General features: G+C 38.8%; 1 protein-coding gene across 4 annotated transcripts in view; it reads right to left on the bottom strand.

The window, feature by feature from the left end:
- Positions 1-22,541, bottom strand: part of DISP1 (dispatched RND transporter family member 1) — a 95,417-nt gene that overhangs the window by 31,792 nt on the left and 41,084 nt on the right. For all 4 annotated transcript variants that reach the window (XM_074897276.1, XM_074897275.1, XM_074897279.1 and 1 more), the window contains one exon: positions 2,594-3,130. In XM_074897276.1, coding sequence (XP_074753377.1) covers positions 2,594-3,099 — 506 coding nt within the window. In that variant the 5' untranslated portion in view covers positions 3,100-3,130. The remainder of the gene's footprint in view (positions 1-2,593; positions 3,131-22,541) is intronic.

Raw genomic sequence — 22,541 nt, 5'->3', positions numbered from 1 at the left:
ATTATAACAATATTTGAATGCATTTTTTTAAAATACAAAGAACCAGAATGAAATCTAGTTTGACTACACGCTGAATTTAATTAATGTATCATATGAGAACCTGCATTTTAAATAACCCTGTTAAAACATGCACATGTTATAAAGCTGGATGATTTCCAATTAGCCTTGTAAGAAAAACATCTGGAGAAGAAGCTGTTGTGCAGATTATAGGCTCAAAATGTAATAAAATCAGAGCACGGAACAAGGATCATGTAAAAATATCACACTTAAATGTTACTCTTATGTGTACAGAAAGTTATCTGAGTACGTAAAGATGAATACACATTTATCACTTACTCTCCTATTCTCTTTAGCACTGCAAAGTAACTACCAATGAGACAGTTTGCTTCTTCCAGAGCATATATCCATCCACCTGCAAGGCTGTTGGTCCCTGTTTTTACCGTCTACCAACATGCCTTCAATGACAATGGCCTCTCAGTATGAAAAACTAGATTCACAATGCAACAGGTGACTATTACATTTAGACACACCTTGTAAACTATTCTGAGAGAAAATAAGTCTTTGGTTCCATGCTAATAACACAAAGTGATACAGTCAGATATATGCACTGTCCATTAATGCAGCCACAGCCAGGTTAAGGAGTTAAAATGCATACAAGAAGCCCAGCTTCCCCAGCATGGCATGGGACCTAAGTCCTGTTTACCACATGTTTAGAACTAAAAAAACAGGTAACAGCAACGAGAAGCTAGGTGGCTTTTAGAAGATGGACTCATTTGATTTGCTGACCCATGAGGCATATTGCAAGTATCTCCTCACTGAGAAAATTCAGTTGCCTTAACCAGAAGCAAGTCCAGAAATGAAACAGTAACCACTTGATAGGGATATGTAGATTATGCTAATGCATACAATTGAGTAAATAAGTACAGGTGCTTTAAAGGCCAGATTATTTCCTTATTTTGACAGCTAACAGACAAACATTTATCATAAATCATTATTTATAATTTATGTACATTTATGTACAAATGTACACCATGCTGAGGAAGTGCAAGACGGTAAAAAGCATCTTGGCTCAAGATCTCAAGCAGAGCAGTTAAAACAAAGTCTTTGTATTTGTGAAGTGCTATGGAAAACATTATTTTACCATATCTGGAAGAACTTTTCACTGCTCTTTTTTCTAGACTAAGAACAGAAACACAGATTATGGATCACATTTGTTCCCGTCCTCAAGACTATGGAATACAGATGAAGTTTAACAGTCCTGCTGCACAGAGAGGAAAAACAGTGAAATTAGTACACCCATTCTGACAGTTTGAAAAGTATGACTGACTGATTCTGTAATGGCTCAACCTTCTGCATACCTTTGCATACAGTATTATATAAAAGTATCAAGTTTTCATCTTTACTTAACATTTAAACAAGTATGGGGTCAAAAAACCACATCTGATTGTAAGCAGTTCCAACCCCTATGATTTTTTCAGTTTGCAAGAGGAATAACGGGCAGGGGAAAGCTGATTTCCACTTTGTATTATGTTCCTTATTTTCTGCTTTTACCTTAAGGATAAAAGCTTTATTCACTTTGACTTTTTCCACATTATATATTTGTCCCAGTCTGATATTCTCAGAAGTTTAAAAATAGTTCATGCATTTCATCAAGACATAATCATTATAACTGACTGAAATACTTGTAGTTCCCAAGTTTTGGACCGAGGATGCAGATGTTAGATGACAGTGAGAAGGGTACCTTTTATTATCCCATTGAAAATTCACCCAGTTTGGCCCAACTGCAACTCAGAAAAACATAACCTTACATAAAAGCTTAGAAGTGTCTCACTGTAACAGAAAATTTGATTTTTAGAAATTGCCTCTTGGACTGACTGATTTTGCCCAGGACCAGCAGGCTGTAGAAGATTTTCCTTGTGACTGTTGCTCCTTGTAGCTGGGACTACTGTCACTGGAAGTCCAAAGCTATCAAATATAAAAAGGCAAGTTCATATGAAGCGGAAGATAGAAAGGATTAAGACCTGGAACAATCAAAAATTTCTCAATCCAATCACAGCTTTGAAGTTTAGAAGATATGTACACTGAAAAGACATGGGGGCAACTCACTGAACCAGCTGAACTGACAAAGAAAAACGACCCAGTACACTTACGAATAGAAGTTGAAAGTATTTTTCAGTGCATCTTTCTGAGGAAATACAGATTTGGATTAGACTACGCAGACATACCACTTCTTTCAGTGTTTTCTTAGCTATCTCTGTATTGGTTTGCTTCACACAATATAGGTGTACACTGTGTCTTGTAAGAGTTAATGAGCTTCCAAACAATCCCCAAGAAGAAAAAACAGTCTTTATTTTTCCACAGAAAGAACTAGTTTGGTTCAGGAATATTCATGTAGCCCAGCAAAACTAGTTTCCTGACTTGATTTCTTCTGAATAAAAGTAAGTTGTTAATGCATCAAAGATTAACTTGTAAAAACACTGGAGCAGAAACTTGGTTCATCTTCCTTTTAGATCTTATACTTTTGTAAGAAAATGAAATAGTTATGGAAAAGGTTAGCCATACTGAGAACTAACAAATGATACAAACTGCTTACCTTATCCTGGCTATGTGTTGCTGCACAGGCTGATGCTGAAAATGATCAGGCCACTGATGGTGAAGGCAGAAGGATGGGGAGGGCTGAAGACAGCAGGCAGGCTGATATATGGGGGTGTGTTTTTGGCAAACAGATGCTGAATACTCAGTATGTGGTTGCATGCAGCACGAAGTCATAGGAGATGGTGCTGAGCTGCCAACCACTGAATGACATTCTTGCTTGTTATTATGGCTACTTAAAGAATGATGGTATGGACAAGGGTGGCAGCATTGCGACAACATCTGCTGAGTTCTTTGGTTGTCTAAAGGCAGAAAGGATGGTTTGATTGTACCGTTAAGTTGCAGGCAGCCATTTGGACTCGCTTTTGTTCTTGGTGTTTCCTTGGATGGGAGCTGTTGGACCACGACATCTCCATCATTAGCTGCAACGATACCTGGGCCAGTAGCATTTGACAAGATGCTGCCATTGCTTAGAACCACAGAGTCACTGACATTGCTCATAGCCATGCTCCAAGTTCTTGATGGATATGCGATGTTCCTGAAGAAACAAATAAAGTTTACAGAGTTTTGAGATGCTCAGAAACAACTTCAGATTGAAATCAGTAAAGCTCCTCTCTCAACTTCATCTTTCACAACACAGGGAAATAGAACTGAGTCACACACATGCTGCCAGGAATGTTTTGAAAGACTTTCATTTGTTTGACAAAAAGTTAAGAGTGAAGTTACATAAATGCTCAGTGATTAAACCAAAGCATAAGTCAACTGAATAGACATTTGACAGTCTCTGGGTCATGCTAACAAGTAATGGTTGAGATATATGGGAACAAGATCATTTTGCACAAGATTAAGTAATAGCCACTATTTATGAAAACAGATTTTTGTATAAACCGTGTAACCATGCACACCTTGCACTGCAAATTGCCTGCGTGCTTTGAAAGCCAGCAGGAGACAGGACCACCCAGTTCAGATTGTTTAATAATCATTAATGTGCTGATTTCAGTAACTACCTTTCCTATCTCAAATTTATATTGAAAATTAGGTATATTTTTATTTTTGAATAAATTATTTTGAAATGTCTTATTTAAATAAATCAAGCCACTTCTGCAAATATCTGTCAAAATTTCTGGATGGTAGACAAGGTTTTCAACAGAAGCTTAAAATGAACTGTTACAAATACTAAAAAGATAGAATACAACCACATGTTTTTCTTAAGCTTAAAAAAAATAAAGGATTCAATTAGTACTTATTGAGAAGCTCATGCTTCTGAGTGACATGTATTCCAAAGGCAGTTAAGAAATGCGCTGTGCTATAAACAAATTATATTAAAGATTTTCTTCAAAAGTCTCATCTTTTTCAAGCAGAGTGTAAATAAGTAAAAACTAAAACTGGAAAGGTGACTGAGGAGCTTTGGCTCAAAATTAAAACTTGTCTGAGGTGCTTGCAGCAGCCAATTTCCCCCCATGCTAACTATAAAAGTGTGTTAATAAGATTTGAAAATAAATTGGAGAGGATTATTTTGATAAATAACATGAGACGGCAAACATCACACTTATATAAGAACTTGTTTCCCAAGTTATGGGGGGGGGGAGAAAGAGGAAGAAAGAACACTAATTATGTACTATTTAGAAGACTAAATCAACACTTGCTTAAAACACAGATTCAGTTAATTACAACTGCTTTGGTTAACTTAGTGTTACCTTTTTAATACTGAATTTAATCGACAGCATTCCAAGTCCAAATTGCAAGGCTTGCATTACAGACACTGAACTTTGCAGACAGACACAACATACAGATTAAGACAGATAAGCGAGGAAGTTTCTAACGTGTTTTCTTCCCCAATACCTTTGCTGAGTGCTCAGAGGGCTAAGCCTGCCCAGCCAGCTGAGCTATTTAATTGCCTGAATGCTAATTCTGAGCAGAAAGTGCTTTGCAGAGTGGAATGCTACCCCCGGCAGCTCCCCCACGCAGCATCTCCCCCAGACACAGCTAAATCCTTCACTTCTGAAACAAAAATTAATCCTCTGCTATTTGTTCTAGATCATGTGCAGAGCCAGATGCCGGGGGAAATCACTTTCATTTAGATAACCGCTCAGAACAGGAGAATATGCTGCTCGACGAGCATATTTTTTCCAGCCTCCAATTCCACACATTCCTGCCGGGTACCCCCCTCCCCTGGCCCAGGCAAGTCCAGCCCATGGAGGACTTTTGGCTGAGCACAGAGAGTAAATTCAAGTGGCTGGCTAAATTTCGTTTCAGTCTGAAGAGATGTATTAGTTACATGAAATACCACTGTGTTTGAACAGTCTGGTTTTCTCTCGCACTGTAGGCAGCTTCAAAGCCTGCTGAAGTGGACAGAGCGAGAGCTGGACATCAAGGCAGAGAAAGCTCCTCTCGAGACGTCTGGCAGCATTTTAGATAGGCTGCACGGTGATGTTGTTACATTTCTAAGTTAGTTTGACATGTCCATATCATCACTTGAAACTGCTGTACACCGATCAAAGTTACTGTCCTGCAGACTACTATAATAACTGAAAATAAGGTATGGAGACACTGAAAATATTTAGCCCTTCAAGATAGACACACCATCCCTCTGCTTTAAATCCAGGACATGTGCAGCATGCAGCAATAGATATCATTTTTAGTAGCTGGTTCAAATCACTTTATAAAGGAAACCTCACATTTACATGCAAGGCACACATGTGCCAAACAGAGATGCAAGCTAACCCGCACCCATGGAAGCTGGGCAATCCCTGCACAGACACACAGTCTTGGGACCCTCTATGTATCTATGCCCCTTGTGAACACTGACATGGGGATTAGAACTCTCATTCCAGACAGCCCAGCAGCCTCCATGTAATATGATCAAAGATCAAATACTTTCTTTTCAACAGATGTAATATCTACCTGCATGCCTCTCAGTTTAAATACAATCCTCAGAAAGACTCTTTAGAAACTAGTAAATTCAAAGAAAAGCCAAAGAACATCATCATCCATACCACAACATATAATTCTGCCATCGTTCTTCTATTGAACAGGTTATTCATGAACTATTTCAAACTATAAAAATGTTAAGAGATAAAGTTGATCCTTTATTCCTAAATCTGGCCATTTTAATGGAGTCTCTGAGCAAGGCAATGGAAGCACCTGCTTACCCTGAAGCTCTTGCAATGCCATATTACAGTAAGACTACTTTACATGCTTAAGGTAGCCATCTGATTAAATATCTTATTCGGTCATAGCGAAGAAGAACTGGGAGTCAGACCAATCTTCTAGAATATGAGTTGGGCTGTACATTTTCATTTGGTTTGGTAGCTTTTATTCTTTTAAACAAATGCAAGATGGTTGATGTCACTTAAGTCTAATGTTATCTGAGTTTTGTTTCACTCATGTCTGATGGTATTAAAAGTTAGGTACTATGGTACTTCATTTGTGTTATACTCTACACAAGTAAGCGCAACTCCACTGACAGCAAAACTCCACCTGAAGCTGCCACATCAAAATATATCCTTAGACTATATTATCTCTCTCCTGTATTTTGTCTCCTCTGCCACAACTGCAGTGACTGGGAACTTACTGAGACATATATATATATAATGGAAACAGTTAACTGAGAATCTCTCCTTTAGAGCATGCACAAATAAGCCATTTAAAATGCAAGAAGTAAAAGCACAGTAAGATTTTATGGAGGTGGGGAAACAAAAAACCTGCTCCTCATGAAAAAAAAAAAAATCTAAACCCAAGAATATTTGAAAACAAGGTCTTTCAGAATTCTGAATTCTTCTGATGCTGAAGTTTATTTTTGCTGTATTCCTCAGACTGCTTTAGGATTTGGTATTCTCCAGCAGAGTGGGGTTTTCAGATTTACACCAATTTACATCTGAAGGCTTTAAAGCAGCGGACAGGTATTCTGAATGCGGTTGTAAATAATGCAGGTTTTAATATTGGCAGCCCTACTTAATAGAAGATTAAACACAATTAGAGAAAGTGTTAACCTACATGTTTAATAGATCACACTTAGGTATCCACCTCTCTAGCTGGACATAAGGTATTTTAAACATTAATATCTCTTTAGAAATTATGCCAGCTGGACTGCTAAGGAAAGAAAACTAAAATTATCTTTAATTACTACACGCTTGATAACAGTAACTGCTAAGAAAGTACGTAAGACATGCAGCTCAAAACAACAGCTTAGAAGAATGTCATATCTGGGAAGTACCACAGTCTGTAGAGGCAATGTTACTTAGTGACAGTTTTATGGAGTAATCCCTCTATTATTTGTGGAGCTAACAATGAACACAGCTTACCCAGCAGACATCTGCCATCTGCATTGCAAGCCCTTCAGGAAATAAAGTAATGCTGTACCACACTGAAACTATATAGGATTTGGTGTTCCCTAACTAGCATGTTCTTTTTAGACTTGGATTAAGTTCACCTGTTCCTTTGGCTGCAACAGAAAGAATTTTTCCTTTGCTTTAAAGTTTCTTTTTTAAAAAAAAAAAAAAAAACAACCAACCAGACTTAAAAAAACACTGGTTCAGCAAATCCCATCTGGACTCATAATGCCTGCAATTGAGAATGATAGAAGTGCAAATTCAAGAGGGAATGATGTAGTGGAAATTTAGTATAACCTAGTATATTAGTACAGATAATTTATAGATCTCTAGAAGACAACAGAAACAGCTAAATGTTGAGGGTTGTTTTAACCATATAAGAAAAAAAAAAAATCCCCAAATGTATACCTTGCATTAAAACAAAACTAAACTGGTTATAAAACTTTACATTTTTCATTTAAGGTAGGACAAAACTCAAATTTCATTTAAAAGTTATCTAAAGCCTTTATCTGTAGTCAGCATTGCACCACTCAGCCAAGTGAATCAGTCCGGGTTTTCTGTACCCTGCAAACCTGTCAGCTACAAAGCATCATGATTCTGAGATGAACATGATGTCTTGAGCAACAAAAACGTCTTTTCATGTCAAAAGTTCACATAAAACAGTTGGATTCTAAAAACAGTGCATTCTTGAAATAAGCAACATTTAACAACCCCAACGATACCTATTAAGTCTCCTTCCAGATGAAATATTATAATGGCCTTGTCGCCTCCTAAGACGCTGAAGTTTTTCAATACGGCAAATGGGTTACATGGTCTCAATCTGTAAACTCAGTTAAATTCTCTCCAGACTTCGTTTGCTGTGCCAGCCAGTTCACAGCCACTCTTAATGAGGGTTTTCTCCTCCTTCACATCACCAAAATTCCTTGCATCTTTCTTTTTTCTCAGTGCTCACAGGAGTAACAGGTGGTGCCTGGTGTGTGATACTGGGTTTTATGGGAGACGTCTAGTTATCTACCACTGCAATGGTCTTTAGCAAGTCAAACAGCTTTTTAATGTTTTATGGTTGTGATCTCAATTTTGGCTCTCAGCTAGACATTTTTCAAATTCTCCAGCTCTTACTCCTATGCGTTCATATGTGGTGCTTGGTTTCTCTCAATACCCTGATTCTTGCTTTTCCATTTCAGCTGCTAACCACTAGGTCTTCCCTGAAAAGCTTTCACTATACAAAATACAGACGTCTACTAGAACAAGACTTCCCTGTCCTTTCCTCTTCTTTTTCAGGTGTCTAAAGCACATTTTAAATATATACACTTCACCTTCAAGAAGATCCTCTAGTTCTTATTTCATCAGCACACAAGTTTACCTGAGATATTAATGCAACTGCTTCACTTTGAGGATTGATATAATGTAGCTCCTATTTTTGAGAAATGCCATTACAGTCAGTTTATTTTCTGCACATTCTATAAATATCCATTTTCTCAACTGATGTTGCCCTATGAACAAGCAGATTTTCAGCAATCTAAGTACTTGTACCTCGCAGTAGTAGTTAGAAGACAATCAGGAAGCAGAAGAGGTTTGCAGAAGGGAAGCTTCTCCTCCTCCCTTTTGCACCAAGTGTTTCAAGAGCCAGCTAGCCCTCGCATCCCTCTCTGCAGCCCAAGAGGTTGAGAAGCTGTCCTGTCCTGGACCTGAGTCGCCACGAGCTCATTTCCTGCGTCGCAGGCTGGCTCGGGAATTGCAGTTCCTGTGACAGGGAGTTTCCAGAAGTCACCGTGCCAGGACCACAGCTCATGCTACAGATGGGCACTAGTGAATCTGTGTTGCCAAGCTGGCACACGAACTGACCCACCAGAAACAGCTGTGGGGTAAGGGAGCTGGGAAAGGCCGCAAAGGGTGGGAAAAATGGTATTCTTCAGAACTTCAGAAATAGATTTTGCTTTGCTTTCAAGCTAAAGTTACTCCTCTTAGCACAAACTGTGCAACAACAACAGCAGACCATTTACAGAAATCATATGCCAGGCTTCGACTAAAGAAATCAATTGCAGTGCTTTAACTACAAAGTCTTTTTAAAGACAGAATTCACAATAACTAAACTGCAGACAGAAATAACAACTAGGAATCCTGAAAATTCTCTTCCAGAAGTTTTGTATAACCTAAAACGTTATTTAAAAAATAATTAAGCATATATATATGTAGGGGAAATGGAAAAAATGTATTAAGAAAATCCAAAAAAGCTTTAAACATGCTGAGTTTTGGAAAGAGAAACAGCTCCAAGCAGAAATGACTGGAACAAAACATACTACTACAAGAAAAAAATCTGTGTAGTTCTGGAAAGCAGGTATACACTTCAGCACAGTTTAAGAGCATGGAAAGCTATTAAAAAAAAAAAAAGCCCCAAACGTTACAACTGTAACACTGTCATCACACTAAATCTTATTTACACAACTTACTGACTTTCCACTACCATATGAAAGACTTTTAAGTTTCTGTAATTGCAAATATTCCGATCCAAAATAGCTCTAATCCTGCTTACACGGGGGGGGGGGGGGGGGGGGGGGGGGGGGAACCTAAATATGTCTCTTTCTGGATGTAAAAGGAGTTACTTGCATTGAAAGTTCCACGGGTTTTTACTTCACCATGCTATGGGATTAACATTTCAACTATTACAGATGTGAAGGGACACAAAAGCAATACACTTTAGGATATAGCTCCAGCTATGCCCTGCTATGGTCCTGACTATATCAGTGTTACATAAGAGGTTAAGAAACCTCTCTACCACCTGTTTAGAGTAATTTTTGTTTTGTTTTCTGTCCAAATTTAAAAGCTATATTTGAACATCTTTAAAGAATCTCTTACTAGTAACAGCATTTTTTCTTCATATTTTAATAGAACCACTAACATAATTTTATGACTACTGTATATTAACCAAGCAAGCCACTTGGTGAGAACGCCAGGGCACATCAGACAGGTATACACCGCAGTCACACCTATTCGATAAACACAGAGCATTCTTTGCATTTAGGTACAGAAAATATAGCAAAGTAGTTTTACGCTAGCAGCCCAACAACGATTTTCTTCGAAAGCTAAACGTGTGAGAACTTTTTTTTTTTTTCCGCCTCGTTTCCCAAGCGTATGCTGGTTTTAAGCCTCCCATTTGCTGAGCCGTGCTCTGAAGACCAAACGATAACCTCATATACCACTTTTACAATAGCGCATCTGTTGAGATAGCTGGATCTCCAGTCGGGGGGAGGTGTGTTTTTCTTTCTCAACAGGCTCTTCAGTGCTAGCAGGGTCCTGTTCTAAGCTCTCCAGCATTTCTACCCAGCTGTAGTCTTTTACAAGCCCAGGAGGCTACTTGCATGACAAGCAGCGTAGATAAACTGAAGGTACACAATGGTCTTAGCTAAACCCACATCCTCACACTCTCCGAACGCCTGAGTTGTTTCAGCTGTAACCTAAGATACACTACGGGACCGCGCGGCCAGATGTGAAGCAATCCCACATAACACGCTCCCCGACGCTTACCAGAACCCAGCCGGAGAAGATTAGCGGTAAGGAGATCGCAGCCCTCGCTCGATCCAGGTATTCCCCTCGCAGACACCCGGGGGCAGCCGGGCCCGGTTCGCCGCTCGCTCCAACAGTGGCCCGGAGCGGGGAGCGCCGCGCCGCGCCGAGCCGAGCCCGCCCCTCCCCGCAGCAGGTCAGGGAGCTGGCATCGACCCGCCGGCTCCTCCCTGCTCCTGCGGGAGCCCCGGGGCCGCTCCCCGCCCTTGGTCCCAGCCCCCTTTGATCTGGTTTGGTTAAGGCGGACCTGGCGGGGAGAGGCGCGCTCTGGAGCTCAGCCTGCCCGCGCCCGCCGGGGCTGCGGGACCTGCGGCGGCGGGCGCCCGCCTCCCCTTTTGGCTTCGACACACTCGCTTCTGTGGAAAGCACAAGCGGCACCACCTTGCCACCGGCCTTTCTGAAAGGGAAGGAGCTCAGGAAGGCGGGACACTGAAAACAGCACCGAGGGGCACGTGTTTTTCAAACTCACTTCACCCTCACGGGCTCCTGGCAATGCCTTGTCCCCCAGCCCCAAGCTCTCACTTCATCCTTTGGTTGTCAGGCAATTCTTACAAAATACCTCTGTGTGGCTACAAATCTATGACACTTCTTCAACAATAAAAAAAAAAAAAAAATGTCTCGGAAAAACAGGGCTTTTCCCCTACCCGATTTTAAGATCTTTGTACCTAAAATGCCTTTTGAGCTTCCTTCGTATCTGAGCACTTGAGGACCTGGTAGTCCAAAAGTAAACAACTCCATATACTACTCAGATTGTTTTGTTTCTTGTTTTGTTTTTTTTTTTTGTTTTTTTGTTTTGTTTTTTTTTTTTAAAAAAAAGTGACTTTATAAATGCAAACTAAGTTATTACAGACTATTAATGCAAAAAGCTGCGAACTCCATGAGCCAAGAAGATAGCCTGGTCACTAACAAGTCAAAATGAAAAAACAGAGATTGCCAGATTCTGGGGATATTTAAACTCTCCATTCAAGAACCTCAACAATAAAGCAGCAGGTCATGTATAGAAAGAGCTCAGTGTTCAGGTGGGGAACACTGTACTCACTCAATTCCCAGAGCTGTATTATGAGGAACTCTTTCAAATACTAAAGGAAATGCTACAAGCCAGTCCCACCCTGCTCTTACCAGGGTATACTCAAACTAACTACTAAACCTCATATGCTCACAAGTTTCCTGTATGGGGAGGTCACTCCTGGTTTTCCATCAGCTCTGGGTATCTCGGATGCAACCCACGGAACTGGCATTCTCCTAGGGCAGATACTATAAACCAGTCCACTGCCACTCCAGAGCAGATCAGTCCACCTGGAACTGGCTTTTTAGCAGAGCTCTCTTTCCCCTCTGCTGATAAACAGGAGCTCTAATTTCAGAGTCAAGTTGAACTGGTTGTAGCAAAAGGAATTTCTCATCCACAAGCACCTTTACTCTTTGTAAAGCAAAAAAAAAAAAAAAAAAAAAAAAAGTCTTAACAAAGGAAACACTGGGGCTCAGTTTCCCTCAGTGTGACCTCAGAATTATGCACCCTAACTCTGGTCCAAGTTTTTACGCAAAGCAGCTCTTCTTACTCATTGGATCTGGTCTTCAACAGGTGGTGAGAGCCTGTGTTGCTTCCTCAATTCTAAGGGGAAACTTGGGGTTAAGTCAATATTCCTTGCCTTTCTCACTTAGCTTCAACTGGAATATTTCACTGGCATCAGCTGCCCTGTCTCTACCTCCCACACACATCAGCATCCTGTCTAGAACATAATTTTTCTAACATTAATGGATTGTCTAATAGAAAACTTGCTTTCCATCCAATATAGAGCCATTCAGTGCTAATGATCCAGGACACTTCTTGTACAAGAATCTCAGATGTATTTATTGAACAAAATAGCAATACTACAAAGCAGATAAACCACAATTCAAAATGGAAGTAGGACTACAATACAATATTCACTTTCTGAATATCTGAAATGCATAATATACATGCCCAGAAACGTCACAAGAATAATCTCAAAGCTACTTTTCCAAAGTCACAGAACTATGAGTATTTTTGAAAAACCTGTCTTCTAATAAAAGTATTTCTTAAATATGTAAATATTACTGTATATCACCTCACTGCAGATACACTTGTATTTGCTAGCCACCTCAAAGATGTGACAAGAGGCACATAATTCCTCACTGCTTTGATATCTAGGAGGAAAAGTACTATAAACGTCTGAAGGATTACAGTCTGTTAAAACTCTTAGATTACATGAACTGCCCAAAATAGTGTCACTATATTTTAGCACATCAACTTACTGCAGATACTTTGTTCCCAGGGACAATAGTAAAATGAATGTATAATGTCTGTTCATAGGTTATGCGTAATAAAATGATTCCTGTGCAAACTGCATTTAAATACTGTAGCATATATTTGTGTTATAGACTTGTGGTCAATTATTGCCTTTACAGTATCTGAAATGCAAACTCAGCACTGTGAGTGCTGAGAAACCTTCCTCCCACACTATGCTCTACCTGCACAGAGCATTAATTGTCCAACATCCCCACTGCACACTCCTGGGCTTGACGTCTCTATCATACAGCCTTTAACACCCCCTTCTGTACTGTATTTGAATGTTGCTACTTATCCCACTGTTCATCTCCAGCGGTATCAGACAAATGCTGACTTCATTTGTAAGTGATTAGGAAATAAAACTGAGCTCTTCAGCATATGGAGTGCATGTACAGGAAAACTGGGGGAAGGTAGAAAAGGATGGAAGAATTTAGATCGATTCAAGGCAGATCAGGGATGTCAAAGTCTGATCTGTGGAGGCCTTGAGAAGATAAATGAGTAACACTGCTCTATCTACCACCTGGAAATGCATAGATGCAGAGAATCTCCAAGACATCTGCACTACTAATTCAGCCTTGGTTTAAGTCAATACAATCCTCAATCCATCAGGAAGTTCTACCTACCTATGGATCTATCAATACATTTTACAAGTGACAGAATTTCTATCATAAATGAAATGAACTCTCAGAGCTTCACTACGCATTAAAGAGAGAATGAGCAGAACAAAATTTTACTATTATGCCATCTTGAAGATTATTATTTTTAGAATTCACAGATTAATTTAAAAAATCTGTGATTTGAACTTCAGGCCCTTGAAGACAGACAGGCTTCTCTGGGCAAACAAAAGTACTTTGCATGTTCTGATCAAAGAAAAATCCTTTAAACTTAGAAAAACAGGCAAACTATCTCTTACCATAACATCATGACAAGCACTTTTTTTTTTACTGCGATTTTAAAATAACTTTTTTTGTAGTATGCTTAACAAATAAAATCAAGTAGTAGTAAAAATACTAATGCATTTCCCAGTATTCTATATACAATCCTCAGGAAAACAACACTGTTATGATGATAACCACATTAGAGACTCAAATGAATTATAGTTTGTGTAATATGTAAGGAGATAAGCCTAAAAAATTGAAGCTTACATCTGTATTTACAAAGCATGGCTGACATACTGCATTGTAATGTATGGTCTGACCATTCTGTCTATTCAGACAAGCTATAAAGAGTTGCAATTCTTGTCCATGATCCTTTCATAGCCTCTCCTGAAGCTAAACTGAAGACACTGGGCAGTGCCATCAAGCGCCAGCCACTTCTGCTAGCCATGGCTGCCTGTGAAAGAGCTGTTACTGAGCTACCACCCTTCCAGCACTGTAAGTGCAGCTACTCTCTGTACCTTCGCTTGGCTGGATGCCTTCACATGCCTCTTAATATGATGTGAATCACAGATTCATCTTGTCACAGTGGTGTCCTTTAAAGAGAGATAGATTCAGAAGGAGCTGAAAGACTTTGACCAGTGTTGGACGTTAACAGGAGAGCTGGTGGCAGTGTTGCATGTCTGGGGACAAACTGATGCTGAAGGACTAAGCAAGTGCTCAGGGAAAAAGCACAGAGGCCTTTGAAATCCTTGAAGGCCAGAAGGCACCAAAGGTGCTGCAGAAAGTCTGCGGAATTGCTAATGAACTGGGGAGAATAAGGGAATGTGGAATAGAAATAATGAGCTAATTACACATTAAAATGACAGAATGAGTTCTGCATGCAGCACATGTACTCTGCAAGTATTTTATTATGGCTACATTGAATTTTTATTACAATTCCTATCCACCTACAGAATTTCCTGGCTGGTGTTTTTTTCTTGGACATAATATTCTCTATTGCATCTTAGATGCTACAGCACAGTACCTGCACTAGGCAATTTACCAAATGTCATTTAAAACAATGCAGTAGGAGAAATAGGGTAGGGACCAACCATTTATTTACTGCTATTCATACTTAAGTATATTTTTGTGCAGCATTTGAGGTAATACTGAGATAGCAGCAGCTACTTCAATTATTCAGAGGCACATAGAGCACATAGTGGCATCTTCCAGATTCTAGTGGTACATGGGTCATGCCAAGAGCATAGTATTGAGAATTGGACTGAGTCAGCTTGATCCATCAGACATTACTAGGTCTAGACTGCCACTGATTGTGTCACATCTGACAACTTTGCAGAGATACATAGCACCAGGTAGGTACGTGCAAAGTGCTCTCAGGTCCACAAATACAAGGTGAAGAAACAAGTGACTTATCCGAGACTTCAGCCACACAAATGTGAGTCATCTGCTCCTAGACCTAAACTGAGCCTGTTCATAAGGCATCACCCCCAAGCTGGAAACTCTCAAAACTGGCATTTGAGACCCTCTGAACAGACAGTGGATTTAATTCACAGTCTGTGTTACCCATCCAGAGATGAAAGAACATATTGTAAAAGAAAAAAAAAAAAGAACCCAGCAATTAAAAACCTGTATTTTTTTGAGATACAGTATGAAAAGGAAGTCAATGAAATACAAGGTATTAAATGTAAAAACTCACATCCTCTTACACTGGCATTCTTCTATACACTTTTTTTTTTCCTCATGGAGTGGAAGACACAAACCTCCATATGGGTCATAATATAAGAAAAACTGCTTCAGTATCATCATATATCTATGGCTGAAGCCTTAAGTACTGAGCCTTCCATTTTCAGACTGCTAGCTCCACAAGGATGAAATATTGTCTGATCTATAGGTGATGTGAAGTAAATTGGCTGTCCTTCTCCAGACTTCATCACAAAATCTTTCATAATTGATATTCTCAAGAAAGGCTGAGAATTAAGTGAGTATAGAGGCTGAAAAATCTTTTAAGTCTTGCAAAGCAGTCTTCTCCAGCACTAGTGACAGGGAAAATTTTAAGACATGACGACTGCTGATCATGCTCTGTTTGGGGCTTTTTTGATAAACAAAGGATTTCTGGCTTGTAATTGGGAAATTTAAACTCTACACACTACATTCAATAAACCAGATACCAATGCATTCTTTTAATATTCTGGAAAATGGACATTTAAGGTCACATCTTAAATAACACTGAAAGTCAGAGCACAGAAATAAATTTCTGGGGGCAAAGAGGGTCTTTCATTGTCCATGAAGTGCCTAGAACAATGTGCTCTCAGTCCCTAGTGTAATTAAAGAGTCAGTTCAGTATGATACTGCAAACAAATACAGCAGGATTCTAAACTATTTCCTTTATTGATTTTTTTTTAAAAAGCTCTCAAAGTATGATAGTGACATTTTCCAGTCTTTCCCCACCCCCTGAAACAAGACACTCCAGCAGTATTTGTCTAAATTTTTTCATTGAGATCCTAAAGTTTTAAACCAGGTCATGTGAAGGTTGAGTTTTATGAAATATAAAACTGTCTTGTTTTATCTACTTACAGAACAGAAATACTAACATCAGTTTGATGATTTTTTTCAGTGAAGATCCAATAGAGATAAATCTTTTATTTTGCATGTTTCCAAATCACATGTACTCTGAACTGAAATGCATATCTGAAGCTCCACAGTAATTCAAGTCCCACATCACACGTCTTGAAAAGCTATTAAGTCTTAAACATTCCCCACAGTGGAAGCAATTATTTACGTTACTAAAATAAAGTTGCATATTAATAATGAAAAATAGAAAAACGCCCAGATTTAATACTCTGCAAAAATGCTTGAATATGGAAAGTTTGTAAGACAGTTTTATTAGCATCTCAAATAGTTTTCAGATACCAATATGAAGAAAACTTGTTAAAAGTACAAATCAACCTGGAAGCAGAATTGAAGATCTATACCTTCTGACTTATCCGTAGCTCACAATGTTTTTAAGGAATTTTTAATAGCTTGTCTTCAGTTGTAACAGTTTTACTCTCTAAACAGAGTGCTCCAATAATAAGCTACATTAAAATGCAGCTGCATAAACATGTTTACACTCAGTTACATTTTCTCATTCACATTCCTTTCTCACAGGTGTACCTTTTCCACTATGAACTAACTACACTTAAGTGTATCTTATGTAAGTGCACACATGTATAATGTCACTTGTAAAATAGTCCAGACTGACCAGAGGGGAAAAAACTAACAGAATGCTTTATCAGAACATAAAATAAACAAGTGACATAAAAACCAGTCATTCCATCACTCATACACCACCAGTATTTAAATTACAACCACCATTCTGATGTTACTGTGAAAACAACTACTGCAGTATAATTTTTTTCCAAATGACAGAGAAATGCATTTTACCCATATCATTACAGTACCTTTCATATTAAGATTAACTTGTCTATAATCAAAGAAATATCGAAGAACTGCACTTCTCCCATCATCTGGAGGAATTCATATAGGAATAATCCAGATAAAAGTAACTTTTTCAGATTCATATTCTTAGTTCAGGAAACAAAGTCTTTAAACGTACGGGATTATTTTTAAAGTAATTAATAACAGTGTTTTAAGATAGGGACCATTGTTTTGCACTTAATTTCAGGGAAACTAAAAATGTAACATGAATATTTATTGCAACTGCATAAGTATTGCCATATATGTATGCAATATAAACAGTTACACGCAAAATAAACATTTATGTTGCAGATATCTGAAAATTTTGTTGTTCATTTCATTCACTTTCACAACTAAGAAAGTAGCAGGTTCTTGCTATTCGTTTAAGAGGAAATTAGGTGACAAGTGCAACAATTAGAAGAAAGATTTTAGAACTACAAGTTCAACCTTGAACATAGTGTGCTGTTCCCTTGGCTTAGTAAAAGTAACAGGAGAGATAACCCCTACGAGCTTCTTAATTATTAATTTTTCTAAAGGATTTTCAAAGTTAACTGCCTAAACCATCAAATAATGCATGAAAGAGCTCCCCCCATTTTGTGCACAACCCACATCACACCTTCACCTTTCCTTATTAGGAAAGTGAAATTAGGACCAAAGCTAATCTTTTTTTCTTCAGGAAAAAAAAAAATAAGTGTTTGGAGTAAACAAGCATTGCTAGAGCCTATAGAGGAGCTTTTATTTGACGTGAGCTTTACTGACACACTAACGAAGGCCTGACAGGCAAGACAGGAGAAAACGCTATTTGAGCACAAACTCAATGTTTGCTCTCTACCCTGCTTGCCTGCCAGAGGGTTACCCAAACACAACTCCTGCAATGGGAAGTCAATCTTTTCTGCCTGTCACTTAGCAAACAGATGTGAGCCTGGGAATTTCTCATGCATTCAGATAAATCAAGAACCAGACCTTCCAAGAGCACCAAACTCCATAGCTTTAGAAGGAGATGCCAGATTTCTCTGGGACCCTCTGATTTCACACTGTTTACTCTAAACTACATTTACTGCTTGTCAGACAAGTCACATCATTTCCAAAGCTGTTCACTAAAGTAAGTTTGATACGTGTCTGTTCTACCTGCTACTTTAAATCAAAAATCTTGAGATCAGTCTAAACTATGAAACATTCCACTACATGCCTTTTTTTTTTTATGCTACCTCTATTCCTTATATATTATGCCTACGGATACTGAGACATATCTTCTCAAAAATCTGATTTGGTATTTTCTGCAGTGCACAGGTTCCGGGATGGAGTCACACAGTTTTGAGTTATATTCTTGTCAGTGCAAAACTGCAACTGTATACCTTCCTGATCAATTCTCAAATCAAAAAATCCTTTTGAAAAGCACAGGTTATACAGAAATTGCATTATAGTTGTATTACAAACCAAGATATATTATTTCTCTGCATGAAGTCCATTTAACAAACAAAATTTTTGTATTGAAGACATCCAGTATTGACCAAATGTCTTAGATTATGTACTTGAAGGCTTTTTCAACCTGATGGTACCTCTTAAGATTTACATTCAGTAAGTACAGTTGGATAGCTATTTAAAGATCGAATTCAAGATCAGACTTCAATTAGATTACTTCTATTACAGTCTGTGATATATGTAGCCAATTCAGACAATACTGTTTTTTCTGATTACTACAGGTTACCCATTTTGAATGCACTATACTGTTTCTAGGATGTTCGTCGGAATAGGATTTGGTTCTCTACCGGTCTCTTGAATTGTAGTACCAGATTAACTCTCTTCACATACAAATTAAGGAACCTGAAGAGGATCAGGTGCTGAAACGTATTTAGGAGTAGTTTCTTTCTGTACCCAGGAACTGAGGATCATGAAGCACTCCAGGACTCTGAAGGAGCAGGACTGATACTAGTCTTCTGCACAGAAAACCAGGATATGGAGGCTGAAAGGACAATAGTCACTTTTGTCATTACAGAGTACAACTGTGGAGAGAGGGTTTGGGGTTTTTTTTATAACCTGGCAAAGAAGAGTGACTGGGTGTATGCCAGCAGTACCACAGCTGTACAAAGTCAGCACCAGTAAACCATGTCCATATCAGAGACAGAGAGAGGCATACAGCAGCTGCTGAAGACTTCTGGCAGCCCTGCGGCAGCAGCAGCAGCTGCACAGCCATTCTGTGGGTAGGAGAAAAGTTTGGTCCCTTTACAACTCCCTCCCTTTTCAGCTCAGTTGGGCCGTGTACCTGTCCAGGGCACAGGCACTGCTAATTTTAATAAAGCTAAGAAATCTGTTTACTACCAAGCCATTGAACCTTCATGGAGGTGTTCAGATATTAAAACCTGAATATTCTTTTTACAATTTTAAATCTTATTTAACAAAACAGCCTTGTTTAGTCTGCAGTATTTAACAGTCATCAACCACATCAACCAGATACTATTTTAATATGAGCAATGCATGCACAAGATATTGACCTTCCCAGTAAAATTCACAGCCCAACCAGCTATTGAAAGCAAAAGAGCAGCCACAGAGATTGCTCCATTTGTCAGAAGATATTAATCTTTGCACATACCCTTTCCAAAACAACTTATATATAAATCTTCCAGGAAAAAAAAAATTCCCAAAGAGTTTGCTTTAGAGAGAAAGATAAGAAAAAAATAATCTAACCTTGAGGAAAGCATCCCAATCAATTTTGGATGACTTGTTCTTCACACTTTCATGACATATCCACTTTGCCCCCCCCCGCCCCCCCCCCCCGGGAACAAAAAGGTATCACATGGATCTGGTCATAGTACTCAACGCCAAATGCAGACAAAGTTATTGCCAGGCATTAGAAAAGACTGTAATATCCACCAGCGTTCTTCCCTCCTTTCCAGTACAACCAAGTGCAAGATGTCAGGGCAGGACCAGCAGTTGTGCCTGGCGAGTGGAAACAGGTGACCCTGAGCTCCTTGGTTACTGACATATTATAAACCAGGGGTGAGAGCAAGCTGCGCATTTCAAGAAGGGGGCAGGGAAGAAGGGAGAGAAGGGAACCTGGAATGCTGGCCTGAGGTCAGAGGACAAGGAATTTCACAGCTAGGCGATAATTTTAAGAGGCAAGTGCCTATCATGCAAACACGTGCTAAAATGCTCACCCACATACTTCCTCCTCACAGATTAGTTTTAATCCCAGTAAATTTTCTAAATTCAGCTCACCATATACCTGCACAAGCACACTTGCTGGCATAAGGATGGCAACCATAACAGGCAAGAATAACCAGCGGGAGTGCAGAGATGTGCTTCTTTCAGTGACACTAATTATTTACGTCCACTTAGAAGTATGTATGCATATAATATGTATATTGTAGTATACACTGTAAAAGAAATAGCTTTAGAGTTGATACTCAACACTAAACAGAAACCTTTAAAAAAATTTTGCTTAAGAAAAAACACAAAGGACAGAATATAACTAACAATTAGAACTGTAAATGAAATGAGTAAGTGTAAGCAAGATCCTTAACTTCTGATTGTAAGTTTTCTATAAAGCAAGTTATTGCTGAACTAGTTTCAAATTCTCACAAAACAACAAAGAAGAAACAAAGGGCTGTGTTTGAAGTGCTTGCAAACTGAAATTCCAGTCCCCGACATACAGGAATTTCTTTCATTAGGACAAGATGGAGAAGAATTCAGTGATTAGCATTCTAATTCAATACTAAAACATAGTCGAGTACAATTGGTAAAGCCACTGAGGGGATTTTCCCAGGTTTCTTGCTTTTTTTGTTGAATGACTGCACTTTTCCTTTCAGAGCTAAACAAGTCTACACAGTTCAACATTGTCATTATCTTCTATGACTTTCTTCACAAGTGCTGCATTACCACCCTACTTACACAGCTACTGTAAACACTGAGCAGAAGCCTCCATACTCTTCAGATTATCAGTCAGAGCACGACCGAAATGGTCAGGCTTCCTGTGCACAGAACATGTCTAAGAGATACCAGCCATCATGAACTAGTTTGCAAGGCCACGGGTAAACACATGAGCAACAGCAAACAAAGCTGTATTCTATTAAAACAGCATGAGTGAAACACACATGTCTGCTGTCAGATGGAGTTAATTCAAAAAAAACCCTCTGTTGCACATTACTGAATTCTGCATAGTACTTAGCAAAAGCATCATGACTTCAAAAATAAAAGAACAGCCAGGTCCTGTTAAATTTACACTCACCCCCTGTACATTTAAAGATGGAAAGAAATACTTCCCTCAGGGAAGTGGGGCCCATCTTATAATTCCTGGATTAAACCCATTACTATTAGCTACAGAATGAAACTATTAGCAACAGGTTCACTGAATTACCTCTTTACAGAGGTCACTAGAGCTTCCTAGAAACCTAGAACTGCCATTGTAAATTTAGCTAATAACAAGTGAGTTTTTTAAACCATCAAAACTAGAGGTAAACATAGTAAAGAACCTGTTTTAGTACCCTAATTTAGTCATGCACTGAAGTACAACACATTTGCATTTTCTTCACTTCGAAGTTACAAACTGAGAAATACATGAGTGCTGGCATGCACCACTATTACATCAACATTTTATATCCACAGATGTAGAACTTCCATTGATTTTCAACATGCTCATTTCTCTTAAAACTATAACACAAATCACAAATAATTTCTCTGGCAAGTACACAAGCTGTAGCTTGATCAGCACATTTAAAATAAGATTAAACAGGGGCTTAAAATAAGATTAAACAGAAGCTTTCACCATGTAAAATTCTGTTATGAAAGGAATCAATTTTGCATATATCAATAATCTGGAAAAAAGTAATGAAGCCACATGTAAAAAAAATCTTACTTTCATTCTGTGTTTATTACTGCCATTTTAATGTTTCGCTCAATTATTTACAAAGGAACTCAGGCAGAAATTGTTCAATCCACCACTTTACAGGCTGTGCTTGGTTCTGTTTAAGCTTCCAAGACTGCTAATAATCTCTGTGTACTGTTTCATGTAAAATTCATACACAGTTCCTGAATACAGCCTGTATTTCCTCCCTTCCAGGTAAGCAACCTCATAATTGGATTACAAAATCCTGTTTCTCTTGCTTGTGCTCTCCCTCATTCTGGTCCTGTAAATTTTGGATTCCTAGTTGTACAAAGGATGCCCTTGATACCAATCTAGTAAACAGCTGAGTAGTTAAGAGTCTACTACTCAGTGAGAAACCTGAGCTTGAAATCCTTCAGATGCATTTCAGCATAAAATCCAAGACTTACTTTTCTTGGTTGCCCAACAATTATATCAAAGCATTGCAAGGCATCTGGAGACACTTCCTTTATGGCTGTTGCAGTGGAACTGGGACACTGGGGGCACTGGCAGAAACAGCACTGGGCACAGCTTCTGCTCTAGAACATACCAGTATG

The sequence above is a fragment of the Athene noctua genome, chromosome 1 (genome assembly GCF_965140245.1).
Source record: "Athene noctua chromosome 1, bAthNoc1.hap1.1, whole genome shotgun sequence".
In the NCBI taxonomy this organism is placed as follows: Eukaryota; Metazoa; Chordata; class Aves; order Strigiformes; family Strigidae; genus Athene; species Athene noctua.
Note: the sequence above shows the minus strand (reverse complement) of the source record. Positions and strands in the feature narration are given on the sequence as shown.